Raw genomic sequence first — 17,695 nt, forward strand, 5'->3', positions numbered from 1 at the left:
ATTCTCTCTATTATGATGATGGGTTTGGCTGGATCTGCATCCTTGTTAATTTGTGTCTTCCACATGTCTTTAGCAAACACTTTTCTGTCATCCCAGCCCTTTCCACTGTCAGAGCAAGCCTGTTCCCCACCTGTCCCCCAATTATTAGACTCTCTGTCACTCTCTTTATGCAAGCTGGAGATGCAGACCTGCAAGACAAGAAAAGTAGAAAAGGGTCCCAGCCTTTGTTCAATTTCCATTCTTACAAGAACTTTTTTTCACCTGGCAATTTTGGGGTGCTGTTGTCAGAAACTATTCAGTCTCAATTAACCTCTGGAGAGGTTAATTCTTTCATAATTTCCTTCAATGATTTTTGATATTTATGATGCAGGGAACTTCTCTGGGTTTATAACTGAGATCTGTATAATGCACTGGGCATGCCATGCTCTTGTGTTGTGTTTAATGTTACCTTGAATAGAATGAGAGGCTGGTGAATAGTCAGGAATAAAGACACAAAAGGTGCAGATTTTAAATTAGCAGCATGATCATGGCATCTTCATGGCTTTGGTCAGACAGTGCTGCTGAGCCCACACTACTGATTGCATTTGCACTCCCCAGTCCTGAAAGTCACAGGTCATGGATATCTGAAAGCCAAGGGAAACCCTGCAAAAAAGTATTACTCATATTTTATAGGCTTCCCCCCACCCCTCCCCCCATAATTTCTGATGGCTCTGAGAACTGTCTGAAGCTCCTCTTGCTATAGCACAGCCCTAACTATCTAAAATTTCATTTTATACTCTAAAGATAGACCTAAAATTCACTGTGCTGTTACTTAAACTCTACATGGAATTTAAGTACCTTGATATGTATGAACATTGTTTTGTAATTTTGCTCATTCTATGTGGCGGTTTCATATTGTTGTGATGGTTTTAGCACACTGAAAACAAAGCAATATCATTATTCTTAATATAAAAACATTTCTGAGATTTATGACAATGGAAACACTTAGCTAAGATTCTAGCTGGTAACAAGCATGCCCTGATTAACAGAATTAATTTCCTGCATGATCAAAACACAGTGTGTCCTTTTAAACAGGACTCTTAAATATTCAGCTCAAAGTAAACATTTCATGATACAGGATTTAAAAAAAGATAAAAATATTGATTCAGTTCTGAAGAGAGTGTGCAAGATGAAGAGTCAAGGAAGCCAAAAGCAGGAAGGATAACAGACTAAGAAAGTATTCAGTAGCAATGAGGTCTCTGTTTTAATTATGCAGCGTAGGGAGAGAAAAACAAATGCCTAAACTTAGGGTAGAAGCAGTTGCTTGAAGCCTAATGCAGTCCAAGAAGCCTAATGCTGCCAAATGATGGCCCAGCGATCTTAAAGGTATTTCCAACCTAAATGATCCCATTATTCCGTTATACAAATTTTATATAAAAATGTGACAAAGTCACATTTTAAAATTCTGATGTGACTTCTTGAAAGTATTCCTTCTACCTTTGGTGTTTTCTTCCATAAAAGACCTGTTGGTTGGTGTAGGGATGGCATGATGGATGAATAAGTCTGTCTGTATAGAGTTTTTGGAGTAACTCTTGCCTGCCAAAGAATGCTTTTGTAATCTACATCTTCATGGAAGATATTCTGAACCATATAATTCTCAACATAATTTATTCAGTAGCTGTACTGTGACACAGCCAGGGTCTTCTTTGTGTTCTGTAATAAAGCCTTCTAATAAATACGTGGACAAGTATTCAGAATATTGTGACAGAAGAAAATTGTAAGCACATAAATGCTACTCTCATCAGCTTAATTCTGGAAAGAAATTATTCTCAATTTTAAATCTCAAGAAATTTCACCAATTGCAGATATGCAGAGTGACAAGCTGGAATGTGCATCCTTTTAAAAAGTGACATCGGAGTTTGCAGTTTGTTGAAGTATACATATGAGTGAGTATTCTAAGTTTACATGCTGCCTGGGGCCATCTGACCACCTCCTTTCTGGCAGAAAGTGGATTGTGTGCTTTAATTTCAGAGGCTGTTTTTATTCAGCTGAAGTTCAAATAATGGCAGAGGAACAAAATATATGTATTTCTTATATAATTCTCACTAAGTACAGTGTAGTGTGGCAGAAGTAAAGTTTCTCTACAGAACTGTAAAGAAAGGGTAATGCAAGATAGGATATTTTCATCACTTAAATTTAACTGAATGTATTATATATAATTTGTATATCTAAGCCACAGAATTATTTGCCTACAGTAACGTGGTTCCTAACAAATCACTTGTGCTCCCTGGGAGACACTGTCTGAAAATACTTTCCTTTCAACACCAAATCAATGATATTTATTCTAGTAAATTCCAAAAAAAAAAAAAAAAAAAAAAAAAAAACAAACTGTAGCTGAAAATCTCTGAGTTCATATCTCCAATTTACATTGGTGTAAATTTTGAGTCTCTTGTTTGACACATTATACCATATAACCTTATATTCTCCTTCCTCCTACAGTAAGAGTCATTATCCCTTGCCTTTCTCCACTTCAGAATAAGGTCATTCCAACATGTAGGTCTAATAAGAAATACAATGTATTTTCATTGATTTGTATTGTCACTGATTACTCCTTCATGTTGTATAGTGATCTGTATAGTAAAGGACGTTTTATGTTGTCCTGCAAAGCCAGTCTTAAGGAACAGATTTGTACTCCAGGCTCTCCCAATTTATTTATAAGTTCTTGGTTTTTAGAAAATGAGCTTTAGAAAATAGCCTTGAAATTATTTACCATTATTAATCAATCACTAGAACTGAGTATTAGGCACTAGTCTAGATTTTTTTTCACCTTTTTTCCTCAGACTATAGTTTTTTCTAAGTCTTGTTTAGAGACTGGTTCCTTCAGGCTCAGGAAAATGAGAGAATTTTGTCATTTGATTATTGGAAATATTTCAGTTTAATTTAAAACAGAATATTTTAAACTCATTCCATCCTAGTAGGTAGAGAATCTCTACAAGTGTGTAACAAGACCGTCATCAGCATCTTCATTGTCTTTTTATTGCAAAAATGATCACTTAGAAGAAGACTATGAAGCAGAAAACTACTGCTGCATGTAATTCCTAACCTTTTTCCCCCCCATGTTCAGTTTTTCACATATTCTGATGTACTACATCCTCAAAAAAAAGAAGGAACTGAATTTCAATTCTAAGATGTGCCACTAGGAGTAAGTGAATAATTACCTCCCACCCAATTTCTATTAGCAATATTTGGGACTATGCATATCCCAGTAGACTTTTTTGAGGGTTTGCTGTGTCCATAAAGGTATGTTGTAAAGATTGCTCTTAAGTTTATGTAATGAATTATATGTAGGGCAATCTGAAAATGAAAGGCTTAAATGTAAATCAAGTAGCTTTTCTATATTTGATTGGGAATTTATAAAGTTGTTACTTTATTCTCCCAGAATATTGCAAAACTAGTCCTTCATTACCACTAAAGATTTTAAGTTGAAAAGAAACTGCAGTAGGTTTATTGCATGTCTGTGCTCTGTACTTTTTTCTATATTGTGCCTTGTACCTGTTAGCTCAGATTGTGTGAAATGTAGTTTTTTGAGACTTAAACTGATCAATACCTACTCAAGGTCTTCAAAGCCTCTTTGGATTTGCAGTTGATATCAGTATAACAGAGACAAAAAAAAATGCTTAAGTACAACAGTGAGATAGATGAATACATAGAGAAAAGAAATCAGAGAGATCCATCTGAAACTCTGTGCTGTCTGAGTTTGAATTGCTGTAATTGTTCACGAACGTTGAAGATAGAAATTGGATTTAAAAATAAAAATAGTTGATTTATAGAGAGATCATATTTCTGAAGTGAAGGAACTGGGTTGTATTCAGGCTTCGTAGGGTATGCTGTTGATGGAGCTCATAATCCTTAGTATAAGAGGGCCTTATAGCTGCAAGGAAGAAATTGTGGATTCTTATTTATCCCTCTTCATATATTTACGTGCCTTTTACATCCTGCTTTTCCTTTCCTCCATTATTCTATTTAATCATTGATTTTCTTCTCCCATTTTCCATATTTGTTATTGGTTTCCCTAAAAATATTTTTGCAAGTGAACAGGGCATGACCAACCTGTGAAAAACTGCTGCCTTTATTTTTAACTTTTTTTATTTTAAAATATTGAGGAAATTGTAGGATAGGGAATTAGAAAATACAAGGAAAAAAACTATCTGAATTATTGTGATAGTTTTGCTATTTAAGAAATTGCCTGTGTTCATACAATTCAGGGTTCAGTTTTAATTATGATGTGTGATGTTCCAGAGCTTAGGCTACTCCCTCTTTTTAGTGTCCTGGGGTGGGAGGGGTAAGGAAGATTTTGTACACAATTTCAATAACAGCCAAGAAGACCCCAAAACCTCTACCTAAACTGCAGCCAAAACCCATAGCTAAAAAAGTAGGAATTACTTACTTGATTTACAAACCTGTCCTGAAAAAAGGGCATTTTTTTGTTTCAAGTTTTCCACAAGATTTCCCCTCAAGGCTTAAAACGGTCACAGATTTTAATTGATAGATCTAATTGTTTTAGAAAATTACTGATTACTGACAACAGGGCTTTAGACGGAATGTGTCATGTCAACATATATAACATATGTGTCATGCCAACATATATAACAGAAATTAAAATTATAACAGTGGATTACTGCTTTGTGGTAAAAACAAATTAAATGAACAGATTCATAGCCTTATGTGCACAATGCAAAATACTCTGTTGAAAGACTATCCTTACTGGTGAAGAATCCTTCCAAAAAAAGAAATTCATTCAGGAACCTCTATATACTGTGGAAGTGGACTGTTTATCAGTTCAGAGGAAAATGCACTTGGGAAGCAGAACAGAAAGGTGATGCAGGTTATTTGCTGCCATGGTTGTTTCTGAGTTATATAAATGGCAATTTTAGTTATAGTTTCTGAGAAAGCAGAATAGTTTTATAGCTCTCTCAAAACTTAGCGTTTAACTGGACATTCTCAGCTATTTTAGCTAATGTTTCTTCACTGGTAACTTCTGTGATTTAATTTTCCACTATTTTAAAATAGGTATGAAGGCCTTGAATTATGTTTAAATACACAGTGAACAACCTGCATGGACTAGTCAGAATTTTTATCTTCTATCTCCTTAAAAAATTGCTGAATTTTCTGTATTTTCTGGGGTTTTTTTGCTTGTTGGATTGTTTTTAAATTTCTCAAAAACATATTGGGACTTATTGAAAAACATAACTAATTTCACTGTAAGAAGCAGTTGAGATAGAAAGCTATAAAAGTTTGAATGAGAAATTTTAAAAGGAAATGGAATTTCCAAATCACTTACATTATTTTTCAGCAAAAATTACACTAAGGCAAGGCCTAAGCAAATATAGAAACTGTTATTGCCTCTAGCTTATAAAGACATTCCAGTCTTCTTTCAGACTTTCCCTACTGACATTCTTCAGTGCCTGTTTCCCTTCACTTGCTTGCATTTTTCTTACATTTTGCAGACTGCCCTTCTCTCTAGCCCTTTCACTACTTTCTCTTTATGGCTTCTGTTGTTCCACAGATTGGTAACTCTGCTGTGCTGTCAGCAAACAAATAAACTCTTTACTTCCCTGCCTCACACAGCAGAAATTACAGGAGAGTCCTTATAGAAAAATTTCCTCTGTGCCATTTGCATTTCCTTGCCATAGCACCAAATATTTAAGCAGGCATTCCACTCCTAATGGAAATAGCAGTATGTAGTTACACAGAAGTAGTGGTTTTTGAAGCATTATCAGAATTTGTAATGCGTTTTTCTTTCAATGAAGTATATTAAAAGAAAACAATGGCATATCAGCCCCAAAGTGCTTTTGAACTTACTCTAGGCTCTGTTCTTTCTGCTGTTCCTAGGGGCAAGTGTGGCCAACAGCAGATTTTATCCTTGTGTCATCTGGTTCTCTGAGCCTCAGAAGAATACTGATCACCACAGCTGCAATAAATAAAGTGTCTATTCAATAAGTTATGATGCCAAATATTATTCCACATTCTTCTGGACAGGCACAGTCTGATGGAAAACAGCACATCTCACTTATTGCCTTTTTCCTTGCAATTAAAGTTGCTGAGTAATCAGTCTGTTCCAGATACAGGAAAGGAGAATGTGAATAATGCCAATCTGCTTGGGTTTGTTTACAATTACTATTTAAAGGAAAAATACCTGTAGCAATATGGCTTTCATTAATTATGAAGCACAGACGTTGTGTTAACAACATAAATCTTGAAGCCTGTAAGAAAAATATCTTTATGTATCTACCTGTTCTATCACGGTGCTTGGTTTCTAATATCATTTTTATTCATGCTTAGACATTTTTATGTAGCACTTGATTGGATATACATCTCATGGAATATATAACAAATTCTCTGATAGAAGCTTCAATAGTTCATTTCTAGCATTTGGGATTATGCTGTAGTTCTTCTCTGACTTAATGGTTCAGTCTTTTCACTATCTCATACAAAGGAGAAAACAATGGTGTGAATAATTTGGTTAAAACTGTTGCAGTCCAAAAATATTAGTTTTAAATGAATTCTTTCTGAATTATTTTTTTAATGTTCTGTTTTGTTTTCTCCCCTCTTTGTTTTCTTTTTCTAGGCTGAGGTTCAGCTATGCTATCTGGAAGCACAAAGAGATGCTGTTGAACAGATGTCCTTAAAACTGTACAGTGAGCAGTACAACAGTAGTAGCAAGCGAAAGGAAGAGTTTGCTGATATGTCAAAAGTTCACACAGTGGGAAGTAATGGGTAGGGAACTATTCTTTTTGTTGTTTTATTCTCACTGATCTGTTTTGGTTTTTTTTTACGATACACTTTTTCTTACTACTAGTTAACCAGGATTTTTCTTTCTAGGCCAAGAGGCAGGGAAAAACTGTTTTTATTGCTCTCTTTTTTTAAAAGTATATGGATGCAAAAATAATGAGTTCTAGATAATTTATCCAAATGATGGTTTGTTCATAGTAACACCTAATATAATCTAATAGTTAACTGTTACATGAATTTTTAAAAAATTATTGTGTCCTTTTTCTTTAGGCTTTTCTTCTCCGGCAGCTTCATATTATTTGATTTCTTAACACGTTCCAAGGAATAATCTTGATAGTGTAATCGTATCTCTGCAAGACCTCTATAATCATTGTCCTCCTAGTGACTAAGAAATATGAATATGAAGCCATTCAATTGTAGTTCAAGCATCCAGGTTTTTGTACTTCAAGAAAGCATTGATTTGAACTGTTTTTCCTTTTTTTTTTAGGCTGTTTTTCCTCTACTTTGTTTTTTCTTTTAATTAATGTTAGCACACATATACATGTGTATATAATATATAAAAATGTGCATTCAAAAGCATTCTTTCTTAATATTTGAACAAATTAATCACTGGAATATGCTAAAATGAGTTCTAGCTTTCTTTTTCACAATCGAGGAAACTTGCAGTTCTGGAAGAAGACTTTTTCTTTAATGTCTTCTGAAAACCATATCTTCCAACTACTAGTGCCCCAAAATGAACATAGAAAAACCTACCAGTGGGATCATAATAGTGTAGGCAGGTCAAAGTACCCAACTAGTGCTCATTGTTTCGGGATGCCCTCATCCTGATGGAAGTTTCCTTGTAACTGGCAAGTAGAGTAGAACTTTTGCCTGCAATTTCCTATGCAAGAAAGTCTTTGACAAAGGTGTTCATGAGTTCTTTATCTCCAGAACTCCCCTTTCCAATTGTTAACTCAATGTTCAGGTCTTGGAAACACAGTTTTATTAAATTACCAACCGTAAAGATAAATAAGCCTTGTAAACATCCCCTCTTATTATACAGAAAGGTGGCTGTTTTAGAAAAGTTGATTTGGGCTAATTATGTAGGATTACTGAGATCTTGATTAAATATGCAGAAATCTGTCAGATTCTCAAACACACCAGCGCAGCTAGTGGCAACCATAAAAATTATTTGTTCAGAATTGGTGTGTATATGTATATAAATGTACACTGAGGGCTACATGTTTAAAACCAGCTTCTAATTTTGCAGCCATCACTGAATGTGAGCAAGGCTTAAGCTTGGAATATTGAGGAGGATGTAAGACACATCAACAGATGCTTGATTTTCCTGAAGGGAGGGGATGTAAAGCTTTATGCTTCACAGAGAAATCCAGTTTTTAACTCTGCATACCGTATGTGATAATCAAATAGTTTCTTAAATGCACTTGTTTTCACTTGTAATTATATGCTTTGAACTGGAAATGATCATCTGGTAGTATTTCAAACCTGTTTAGTGCTGTGGCTGCCTTTCTGGGCCCATAAGGTCATCTCAGACCATAGAGGCTTAACAGTGACTTCAGAAGCCAAAGGGCTAGAATCAGACCAGTACAATACCACTTATTCAGCCATTGTAGAAACTAGCAGGGACTAAATTCAGCTGGAAAACTTTTAGTTCAACCCATCTGAGGTGCTGTGTTGAAAAACATGAAATTCCTTCCAGCTATTTAAAAATATAATTGATGCAACATTACCTTATTGCATAAAAACAATGGACAGAAACTCCACAGTAGCATGACCTAGCTAGAGACAGATCTCTACAGAGAAAGGGCCATTTGCACAAATAAGAGTATCCATTTGCTGTTGTGAAGTTTGATCTAGGAAAAAGAAGCATGTCCACAGGGAGAACAAGAGACATTTTAAACTAAGAATTTTTTATATGATGTGTGCATGTGTGTGTGTAGGAGATTAGGGAGATGACTTTGTCCAGGAAACAGCTAAACTGAGATAGGTAGGGTAGTATTTGCGGAATAGTGTGATTCTAGTGGGTGTGTAAGGAACCAGAGATTTCGTGCAAAACAGTAATCTTGTTAAAACAGCAATAGAGAAGGTTTTCATTTATTTGCATGAAAATGGCCAAAGTGACTAAGAAGGAGAAAAGAATGAGTATCCACTGCAGGAGAACACCAGCTAGCCAGGAGCTAAGAGGTACCCGAGAGTAGTTTATGGCAGGTCCAAAATGTTATGGTAAATCTGGCTGGAAATACTGTATCCCCTCAAAACTGGAGATGAGTGCATTGAGATCCTGTTGGGAGATATGGACAGCACCATTGCACAGCATGAAAGCCAGAACTTGAGATCCTGTCATCACTGGGTATTGGGCCTTCGTGCATGAGACTTTGAGAGAAAAGCATTAGAGGGGGCTTTAAGTATGTGCTGAACATAGGGAAGTTTTAAAATTGTGTAAGGTGATAACTCTGAATTCCTCTGTATCTCCCTAATTAAAACATGTCAAAAGAGTTCCATAAAATTATGACCCGGAAACTTGAAGAGAGATTTTGTCTGGCTGAATTTTTTGGTGGGTGTACCAGTGTGTTTACAGTACTTCTAAATGCCATGTGAGTTCTTCCATCAAAGAAATACAACAAACTGGAAGTGTGTGTTAAACATGGGGAAAAAGGCTGATGGAAATAGCTTCACATTCCTTTTTATTTATTAATGCCACAGACGAACTGGTTTTCTCATGAGAAAGGTGCTCATGAATTTTCATTCAAAATAATAAATTGTCCACATTTTAAGAAATATGTTTAGGGTTCAAGGGATTAGACATGCAACTCTGCATATCTGATTCCTGGTTTACCAAGACAAAATATACTTCTTAATGTAATTTTAGTTATTACATAGCTAATGGTTTTAGCTTATTAACCAACAAACTTCATTAAGGAAGCAGTTTTTACCTGCCCTTTAACTAATATTATACATTTTTGTTGGCAATGTTTGGGTACTTTTAATAGAGGATTTTTTTCTTTTTCAATAAACAGATGAACTAATTTATTTATTTTTTAGTGTTTGGTGAATTCAGATGATCAACCAAAATTGGATCTTTTCTATGATAATTGCATCTTTGATACACATCAGTATTTTAGAAGTCATGCTTTCCGTGGTTCTGCCTGTGGCGATATAAAAGAAAGATCTGCTAAGCTCAGGAAAAGTAGATTCTGAATAAAAAAGAAATATTAAATATATCACAGAAATACTGACAGATATGTTTCAATCTTAACCTCTCTCTAGTCCTACAATTCCTTGATTTTTTAAAATATCTTTTTAGCAGCTTAGTAACTTGCATCCTCTTCCAAACAGTAATTTAATAGTGATCACTAAATCCACTCATTTAGATGCAAGATATTAATTTTTAAAAAATCTGGTTTTAAAAATATCAAGTATCAGAGATATTCTAAAACCACTGAAAGTATTGCAAACATATTAAAAACGTGTTGATGATGCTCTGTAGGCTGACTTCGCTATCTTCAGGCTCAGGCAAATAACTCCCATAGGCAGTTGCTTAAAAACACTCCTAGATTACTTGACTTTACTTCAGAAAACAAGAAAAAATAATAAAAACCAAAACAGACAAAAAACCAAAACAAAACCAAAAACCCACCCCCCCTCAAAAACTGCAAACAAAAAACCCAAGAAACCCCCCAACCAACAAAAAAAAAAAAAAACACTTTAAAAAAAGGAGAGAATAAGTACATTATGTAAACTATGGGGAAGAGAACCAAATCTCTTTTGTCTTGTATCCCTTCCTGGGCTTTTTCCAGTGAATCCTGTTTCTCTCACTCTTGGTTTTGGGTTGAGTTTCTATTTAGAACATTACTTTGAAATCAAAATATTCAGTCATTTTCTAGTGCTCATCTATGTTTTATAAAGGTCAAAGAAAAGTGCGTTTCTGTTTCTTTAAAAGATTGGTTCATTTCAATACACCGATAAATGGACCAACTTGGACTGTAGGTAATATGTGGGTCTTTAGACACAAAGGATATGTTTGGATCCATCAGGTCTCTTGCCTATTACAGAAAAATCCAAGTCCACCTCCTAGTGCATTTTCCAAAGGCATCCCATGCCATTCTGTGTGTAGGCTTTGTTTCACATCATCTTCATATATGAATTTAGGATTTTTCACTGGTACAAGCCATCCAAGTCGAACGGAATCTATAGCAATTTACAGGTTATGAAATCTAACATCTTCTGTTATAGAACATGTGTTTTAATAACTGCCTGCCAGTTTTACATCTTTGAATAATATTTAGATAAGATGGAAGAGAAGAAAAGGAGCAGTAGGTACTGAAGATGCAGAATGGTAATACTGCTTTCTGAGGAAGGGATGAAGATTCAGTAACACTGCCAAATATACAATTCAAAATGGAGCTTAGTTTTGTTTTAGTTTCCAAATGATATCTGAGTCAAATACCTCCTGAAACAGAAAAAAAGCCCTGAACTCTAAGTGAGACTTATATTTCAATAATAGTAACCTGACCTTTTTTGCTTGCTCTTCTTTCTTTATGGTAATACTGCTTACCTTCTCAGGGCAGCAAGCAGTTTTAAGTAAGTGCACCTCATAAATTATTAAGTATACTAAGTACAGTGGATTAAACTAGAGGGTTACTTCAGAAGCAGGAATCAGTGCTTGTGCATTATACAATACTTTCTTTGTTGTCAATTCATTGAAAATAATACCATGGAAAGCAAATGCTTTTTTCTCTCTTGCCTGCTTTCTTGAGCAAAGACAGTTCTACTTGTCACAACTTTATCTGTAAGCTTTCAAAATTACCACGCACGTGGTACTCTAGTTAATAACAAATAAAACTGCAGTAGTACTAATGACATTAAAAGTGTGTTTAGTTTTTTGTTTCTCTGTTGAAGCACTCCTCATTTTTTAATGGATTTGCTAAAAAAAGTTCTTAATAATTGGAGAAATTAGCTTTAGTGGAACATGCGCTGCTCTTTGATCAGTATGGGAGTTTCTTGATACTGGCAAGGCTTTTGTTAGTTTCAATTTTGCAAATTTGAAGATCCCGTTTCAAGAGGTATCTATTTGACGAATGTGCAGTTTTTCAGCATGTACTTTCTGTCTTGTATCACAGTGTTTTAGAAGAATCTATGCTTTACTTATTCACTAGGCTTTCAATAGAGAATCACATTAATCCTTTTAAGCTCCTTATTCTAATGATTTATTTTGTTGAAAACCGTAGTGATCCTCCTTTGAATTTTAATGATTGCTGGCTATTCAAGGATTCATTGTTTTGACTTCCTGTCCTTACCTTTGTTTCTTACATGTCTGTAGGGAACACCTGTCTAATACTGTATCTGGCCTTAGTTCTCACTGGCTTACCATATTCACTCAAGCCTATCTTAAGGCGTTAAGTTGAAATGCTAGCTACTCATCCATGAAAATAAATGTAGGATATTTACAAAGATAGGCAGATAGACAGCAGAGGGATGGCTGAATGGATTGAGTAATTTTTTGATGTAAATATTATTTTCATATGAATTATATCAAGGTGATTGTAGCAAAATTTGCTCAATATAAAGCCAGCACTGTAAAAATAATTAAACAACACCTATAGGGGATTCATATTTCAGAATTTTTGAAGCAAATGCAGTATGCCAACAGTAGTCAGGATTTGGCATCAGCTGCTGAATTTAGGTCATGGCACTGGATTAAATTGGATTTCAGTTTTCATTTTCATCCACACTGTATAAATACAGAATGTCTCTTTAGAAATATAACTTGGAACATCATGAGTTTTCAAGAATATATTATTCTAATACAAGATTTTAACAACTACACAGTATTTATGCATAATACATTTTGTTCCTTATCTACAGCCTTTTGGACTTTGATTCAGAATACCAGGAGCTCTGGGATTGGCTGATTGACATGGAATCCATTGTGATGGACAGCCATGACCTGATGATGTCAGAGGAGCAGCAGCAGCATCTTTACAAGGTTAGCACTACGGTTACTGCCTTTACCTAGCTATAGAAGATCTGATTAGCTTGACAAGTCTTTCTCTCACAGGATATCGCTGCGTTCATTGTATGTATCATGGTGTCTATTAGAATTCCCTTCCCTGTCCCCAACCTCATTTCCATCTCCTGTGCACTGACAGGCTGCACCGACATCATAATTGCAAGAAAGTTCCCTTTATCACATTCTATTTGGTGTAATTCTATAGAAGGACAAAGATTTGTCTTCAAGATGAATAGAAATAAATGAAACTGCATTAATAAATAGACTGAAACAAAATGAAGGAAAAAATGAAATGGGAACTTCTAACAAAATGTGTTTTGATTGGAGCTTTCAGCTGGATTTTTATCCACCTTTCAGACATCATCTGGAAAGAAAGACATTTGCCTTGATTTTGGTTTGCTGCTGCCAGGATTCAGGACTCTTCCAATTTAATTTTTATTAGTTACACATAAAGTAGATATTGTCATGTTAAGTCTTCACACTTGGTTGTGATTTGAGCAACATGATTTTGAACTTGTAGGGAGAAGCTATAGGGTCTAATTCTAGCATATATATATGTACATGTGTGTGTGTATATATATATATATATATATATATATATGTATGTGTATATGTACATACATGCATACAGACACACATGGTTTCTTTTATTTGCCATAGTAACCTTAACCCAGAAGATTTATAATTTCTTTTAGATAGATAATACTTGTAAGAACTTCCTCAAAATGTGTGACTTGATCCTAAAATTGATTCAGGCTTCACTGTGTGTCTGAGGAGCTGTGGGTCTGAAGGGTGGGGGGGCAAAGAGGGGCTTTCAACAGAAATATCAGGCTGCAGTAAATCTTCCTCATTTAGGCAATTTTTATTGGAGTAATTCTGACAGTTGTCATCCTTGAATTGCTTTGAGCATATGGCATATTTCAAAGAGCAGATTGTGAATCATAAAAAATAAAATTAATAACTAACCACAGAATCAGCAACACTATAATGACAAGAAACAACTACCCTCTAGCTTTTTTTTATTTCTTATCAAATAAATGGTACATTCAAGGTCAAATAGAAGTTGTTCTCTTCCTTATATGATTGCATGATTCGATAATTTCTTAAATACAATTATTTTTTTCTTGCTTTGGCATCCTATTTTCTTGATAGTGTCTTTGAAGTTTATTCTTTCTTATTTTAGTTATTCTATTTAAAATACCCAGTAAGAAGGGGTTGTCATGTGAGTTAAAATATGTTTATAAATGCAAATATAGTTTGGATCCAAACTATTTAGGGTGTGAGTTTCATTCACTGGCCTCCATTTCTTGCTTTGACAATTATTGTTTATTTTTGCTATTGTCTTTTTCCTAACACTGTAAATACTTAATCATACTTAATCGCACATTAACAGACCTGGCTTGGTCAGGCTCAGAAATAAACAATGTCAGAAATGAGTAAAGATTTTCTTGTATGTCTAAAATAAGGTGTTTTCGTCGTTAGGGCCTGTCTGTATAAGGCCAGCTTGTAGTGTGACAAATTTAACCTCTAGTTTTGGTCCTATACTAAAAAAATAAATTGATAAACATAAATTTTAAGGTAACAATCCATCCATCAATATGAGAAGGAACAAAGATTAAGCATCCAGTTCAAGTATTTTAGATACTATTTAGTATACTTCCTCTCTTATTTCCCAATGTAACCCCTAAGAATAATTATAGATGGTAAGGCTGAGATAATAGTGCATGACAAGAAGAGTAAAACAGGGCAACAATTTAATAATATATACAGTATAATATGGTGAAAAATGGTTAATACTATATATGCAAAGTGGGAATAGTTTCTTAATGTTATGAAATTCTGAATGTGATAGGCATGAAACTTCCGAAAGTTTGTATGACAGAGTAGCTGAGTCTGCAGCCTGTGCCGCAGAGACAAACCAGCAGTGATTCCAAAGGACAGGCAGCTTATTTGTCCTGCAATTTCTGCCAGGAGGTCACAGGCTACTGTGCCCCATCCCAAAACTGCTTATCTGGTACTTGGTCACTACAAAACCACTTGAAGAAGGGTAGGAACAGACTCCTTGCCCTCCTGCTGTGACTATTCACTGCATTTACCTTTCTAGTAAGAGCAGCAAGCAAATTTTTAAGGACTGAATAAAAGCCTTAACTAGAGATGTGGAGTTTGCTTAAAAGTTTACTGAGAAGCGTCCACAAAGCAGGAGGACTATTTGCAGGTAATGTAAAAATCTTAAGTGCATTGCATTTAGAACGATCATTCTTTCAAAAGAAAAAAAACCAAAAAACCCAAACCAAAAAACAACAACAAGAAACCTCCAACACGACAATGAGCAACCTCTCAAAGTGTTGAAAGCCCGATAATTTCAGACATTTAAAAGTAGACAAAGGATAACATTAGCTAATGGAATTGAGGGAACAATTCTGCACTAGCAAAGGTAAGACCAGATAAATCTCTAGCTCTTTACCATCCCTAATTTTAGAGATTTGTGTAACAATGAATCATGTCCTCAAAAAGAGTATTAATAGTTTTATAAAACTAGCCTAGTAAACCTCTCTTCTGATCAGTGGTGACACCCATTTTATTCAGAGGCTTTTTGAGAGTCGTGGATGGTCGAGTGCTCATGAGCACTGCCTGCGCTTCCCAGAGAGCGCAGCCGTTCTGGTCTGCAGGGACAGAAACCCAGGCAGCGATTATTACCAGAGCTCCTCAATGATGTCGGGTGTCATGAAAACACAGGTCTTGCTCTGGTTTCTCTTTATCAATTACATCTTCAAATGTGAACGTGCTAATTGCACTCTCTGCATTTTCCTGGATTCTCCTAAAACCACAGATCTCTCTTCTCAGTTGCTGAGCTGACAAGTAATTGCAGCTCAGAGCCAGCTCAGCAAGCAGCCCCTGCCAGGGAACCTGCTGTGGTATCACTATTACCAACAGTAATCATTGCCCCTAAGGAGTCTATGAATGGGAAGGAGCAATGATGAAACAGGTAATTCAGAAGGGGCAAGCATACATTAAAGCAGCATAACACAATATATAAATGCTAATATTGCATATAGGAAAATGAAATATATTTCCATGGTTATAGTATTTTCACAGTATCTATTTTCAGAGGCAATATATACTTAAGTCAACTCTCTAATTTTTTTTCTAATATTCCATGAACTTCATAGTTTTTTACTAGGATCCCTATTATCCCTCTTTAAGTAGGTTTTATTTTGCTCTCATAATAGGAACAGCATAGCCATATTTTTATAATACTGAATATGAATATACTACTTTCTCTAGACTTCCTAGATTTCAGTTCGTAGATTTTAAAAAAAGAGAACATAGACCTAAATGATTTCTGCTTTATAGCTCTAAACTAGCTAATGATTTTGAAAATCAGCTAGTCTTTGATAAAATGGCAGTAAAAGAATGAATTGATGGCAGTTTATTTTTCCTCTAATGCTTTATCTATTAATTAAGAAAAAACTAAAAGGAACACTTCCATGTTTTGGATTCTTACTTCTTTGTACTTCTATAGCAGCTCAGTTTGATGCCAAATGTATCATGTTTATTTCATTTTAATCTACTGCATGTGTGCCTGATTTTATAAGCTCTAAGTACACAGAACTTGCATTGACTTCAGCTGTATTCATATGCTGTTACTGGAGGATCAAACTCAAAGAATTTAAACTCTGCTAATTAGCCCTTTAGTAGGAACTTGAGTGATTCTGTACCTTGAATGTTCAAAAATGAACCAAATCAGTATTTACAAGAACTGTCGAGATTAGAAGTGAGTATACTGGCAGAAAAGTTAATGATAATTCTTTCCATTTTCCTCTGAAGATTAATTACAAAACTTAATTGTGTTAGATTAAAACCCTATTTAAATAAGTACAGTATGATTGTTAAAATTGTTAGTATGTTCAGAACAAAATTAACCAAGCATTTGAAAATATAAAATAAAATAAATATTTTTTTTTCTGATTACAAGCAGTGTATGGTGGTTTTCATGCAAACTGCATAAGCCATAAGTCTTTTACTAGTAATTCTTCAGCAATGATTATGATAGATGGAAAAAGGTCCATATGTAGTAATGCAAAGATTTTGAAAGCATTTAGTTGGTACAGCTTTTGAACAGGTTAACTGCTGAGCTCTTTCATCAAGGGGAAGTGGTCCACTGTATTAAATAACACAAAAATGCACATCAAAAACTAAGGATATATTTCAAAAAAAGTTGACGGCGAAAAAATCTCCCAGCATTTTTTGTTTCCCTGCTGGAAGCTCTGTCCCTGCTTGGAAGGTGCAGTTAATTTCCTCCTCTGGGTGTGCTGCTGCTCCATTGTGCCTTTCTCGCTGGCTCAGTGTGCTGTGGCCCGGAGTGGATCAAACAAACCGTGGTGAAAGTTTCCCTCATTTGCATCACTTCTAGACAGCCCTGTCGTACTCTTTGCTGACAGGAAATCACTGTCTTTGTCACCTTTTTTCAGTGATCTCCTTTTGGCAGAGATTGGCCATGTGACCAGGATTAATCACAACAACAGTTCTGGCTCAGAACTCAATGACATGTTTTCCTCAGCACTTCAATAATGGTGTAGAGGAGTCAGTAGGAAATGACTACATTAATTTCAGAGTGAAAAGATAATTAACACTTAAGGACTAGTGCTATAACCTATGGAGCTATTATTCAAATTAAAACTAATTTATTGCAAACTTGTGAAAAAAAAAAAAAACACAAAAAACTGTTTTTTAAACAACTGTTAAAATAATCTTGCAAGAGTCCCTGAGTTTAAAAAGAAGCACAAACTATATTTAACGTGGTAATATAAATACATAAAGACTTCAACATTTGAAACTGGAGGCTAAAGTATGTAAAGTGCTTACTTAGATGATATGAATAGGATACTGGCAAACAAAAGCAGCAGTGTGCTC

General features: G+C 35.0%; 1 protein-coding gene across 3 annotated transcripts in view; it reads left to right on the top strand.

Annotated features, from left to right (window-relative positions):
• The window catches only part of AKAP6 (A-kinase anchoring protein 6), a 258,465-nt gene that overhangs the window by 169,034 nt on the left and 71,736 nt on the right, over positions 1-17,695 (top strand). For all 3 annotated transcript variants that reach the window (XM_059473668.1, XM_059473670.1, XM_059473669.1), the window contains exons 8-9: positions 6,608-6,756; positions 12,637-12,757. In XM_059473668.1, coding sequence (XP_059329651.1) covers positions 6,608-6,756; positions 12,637-12,757 — 270 coding nt within the window. The remainder of the gene's footprint in view (positions 1-6,607; positions 6,757-12,636; positions 12,758-17,695) is intronic.

The sequence above is a fragment of the Ammospiza nelsoni genome, chromosome 6, assembly GCF_027579445.1.
Source record: "Ammospiza nelsoni isolate bAmmNel1 chromosome 6, bAmmNel1.pri, whole genome shotgun sequence".
NCBI lineage: Eukaryota > Metazoa > Chordata > Aves > Passeriformes > Passerellidae > Ammospiza > Ammospiza nelsoni.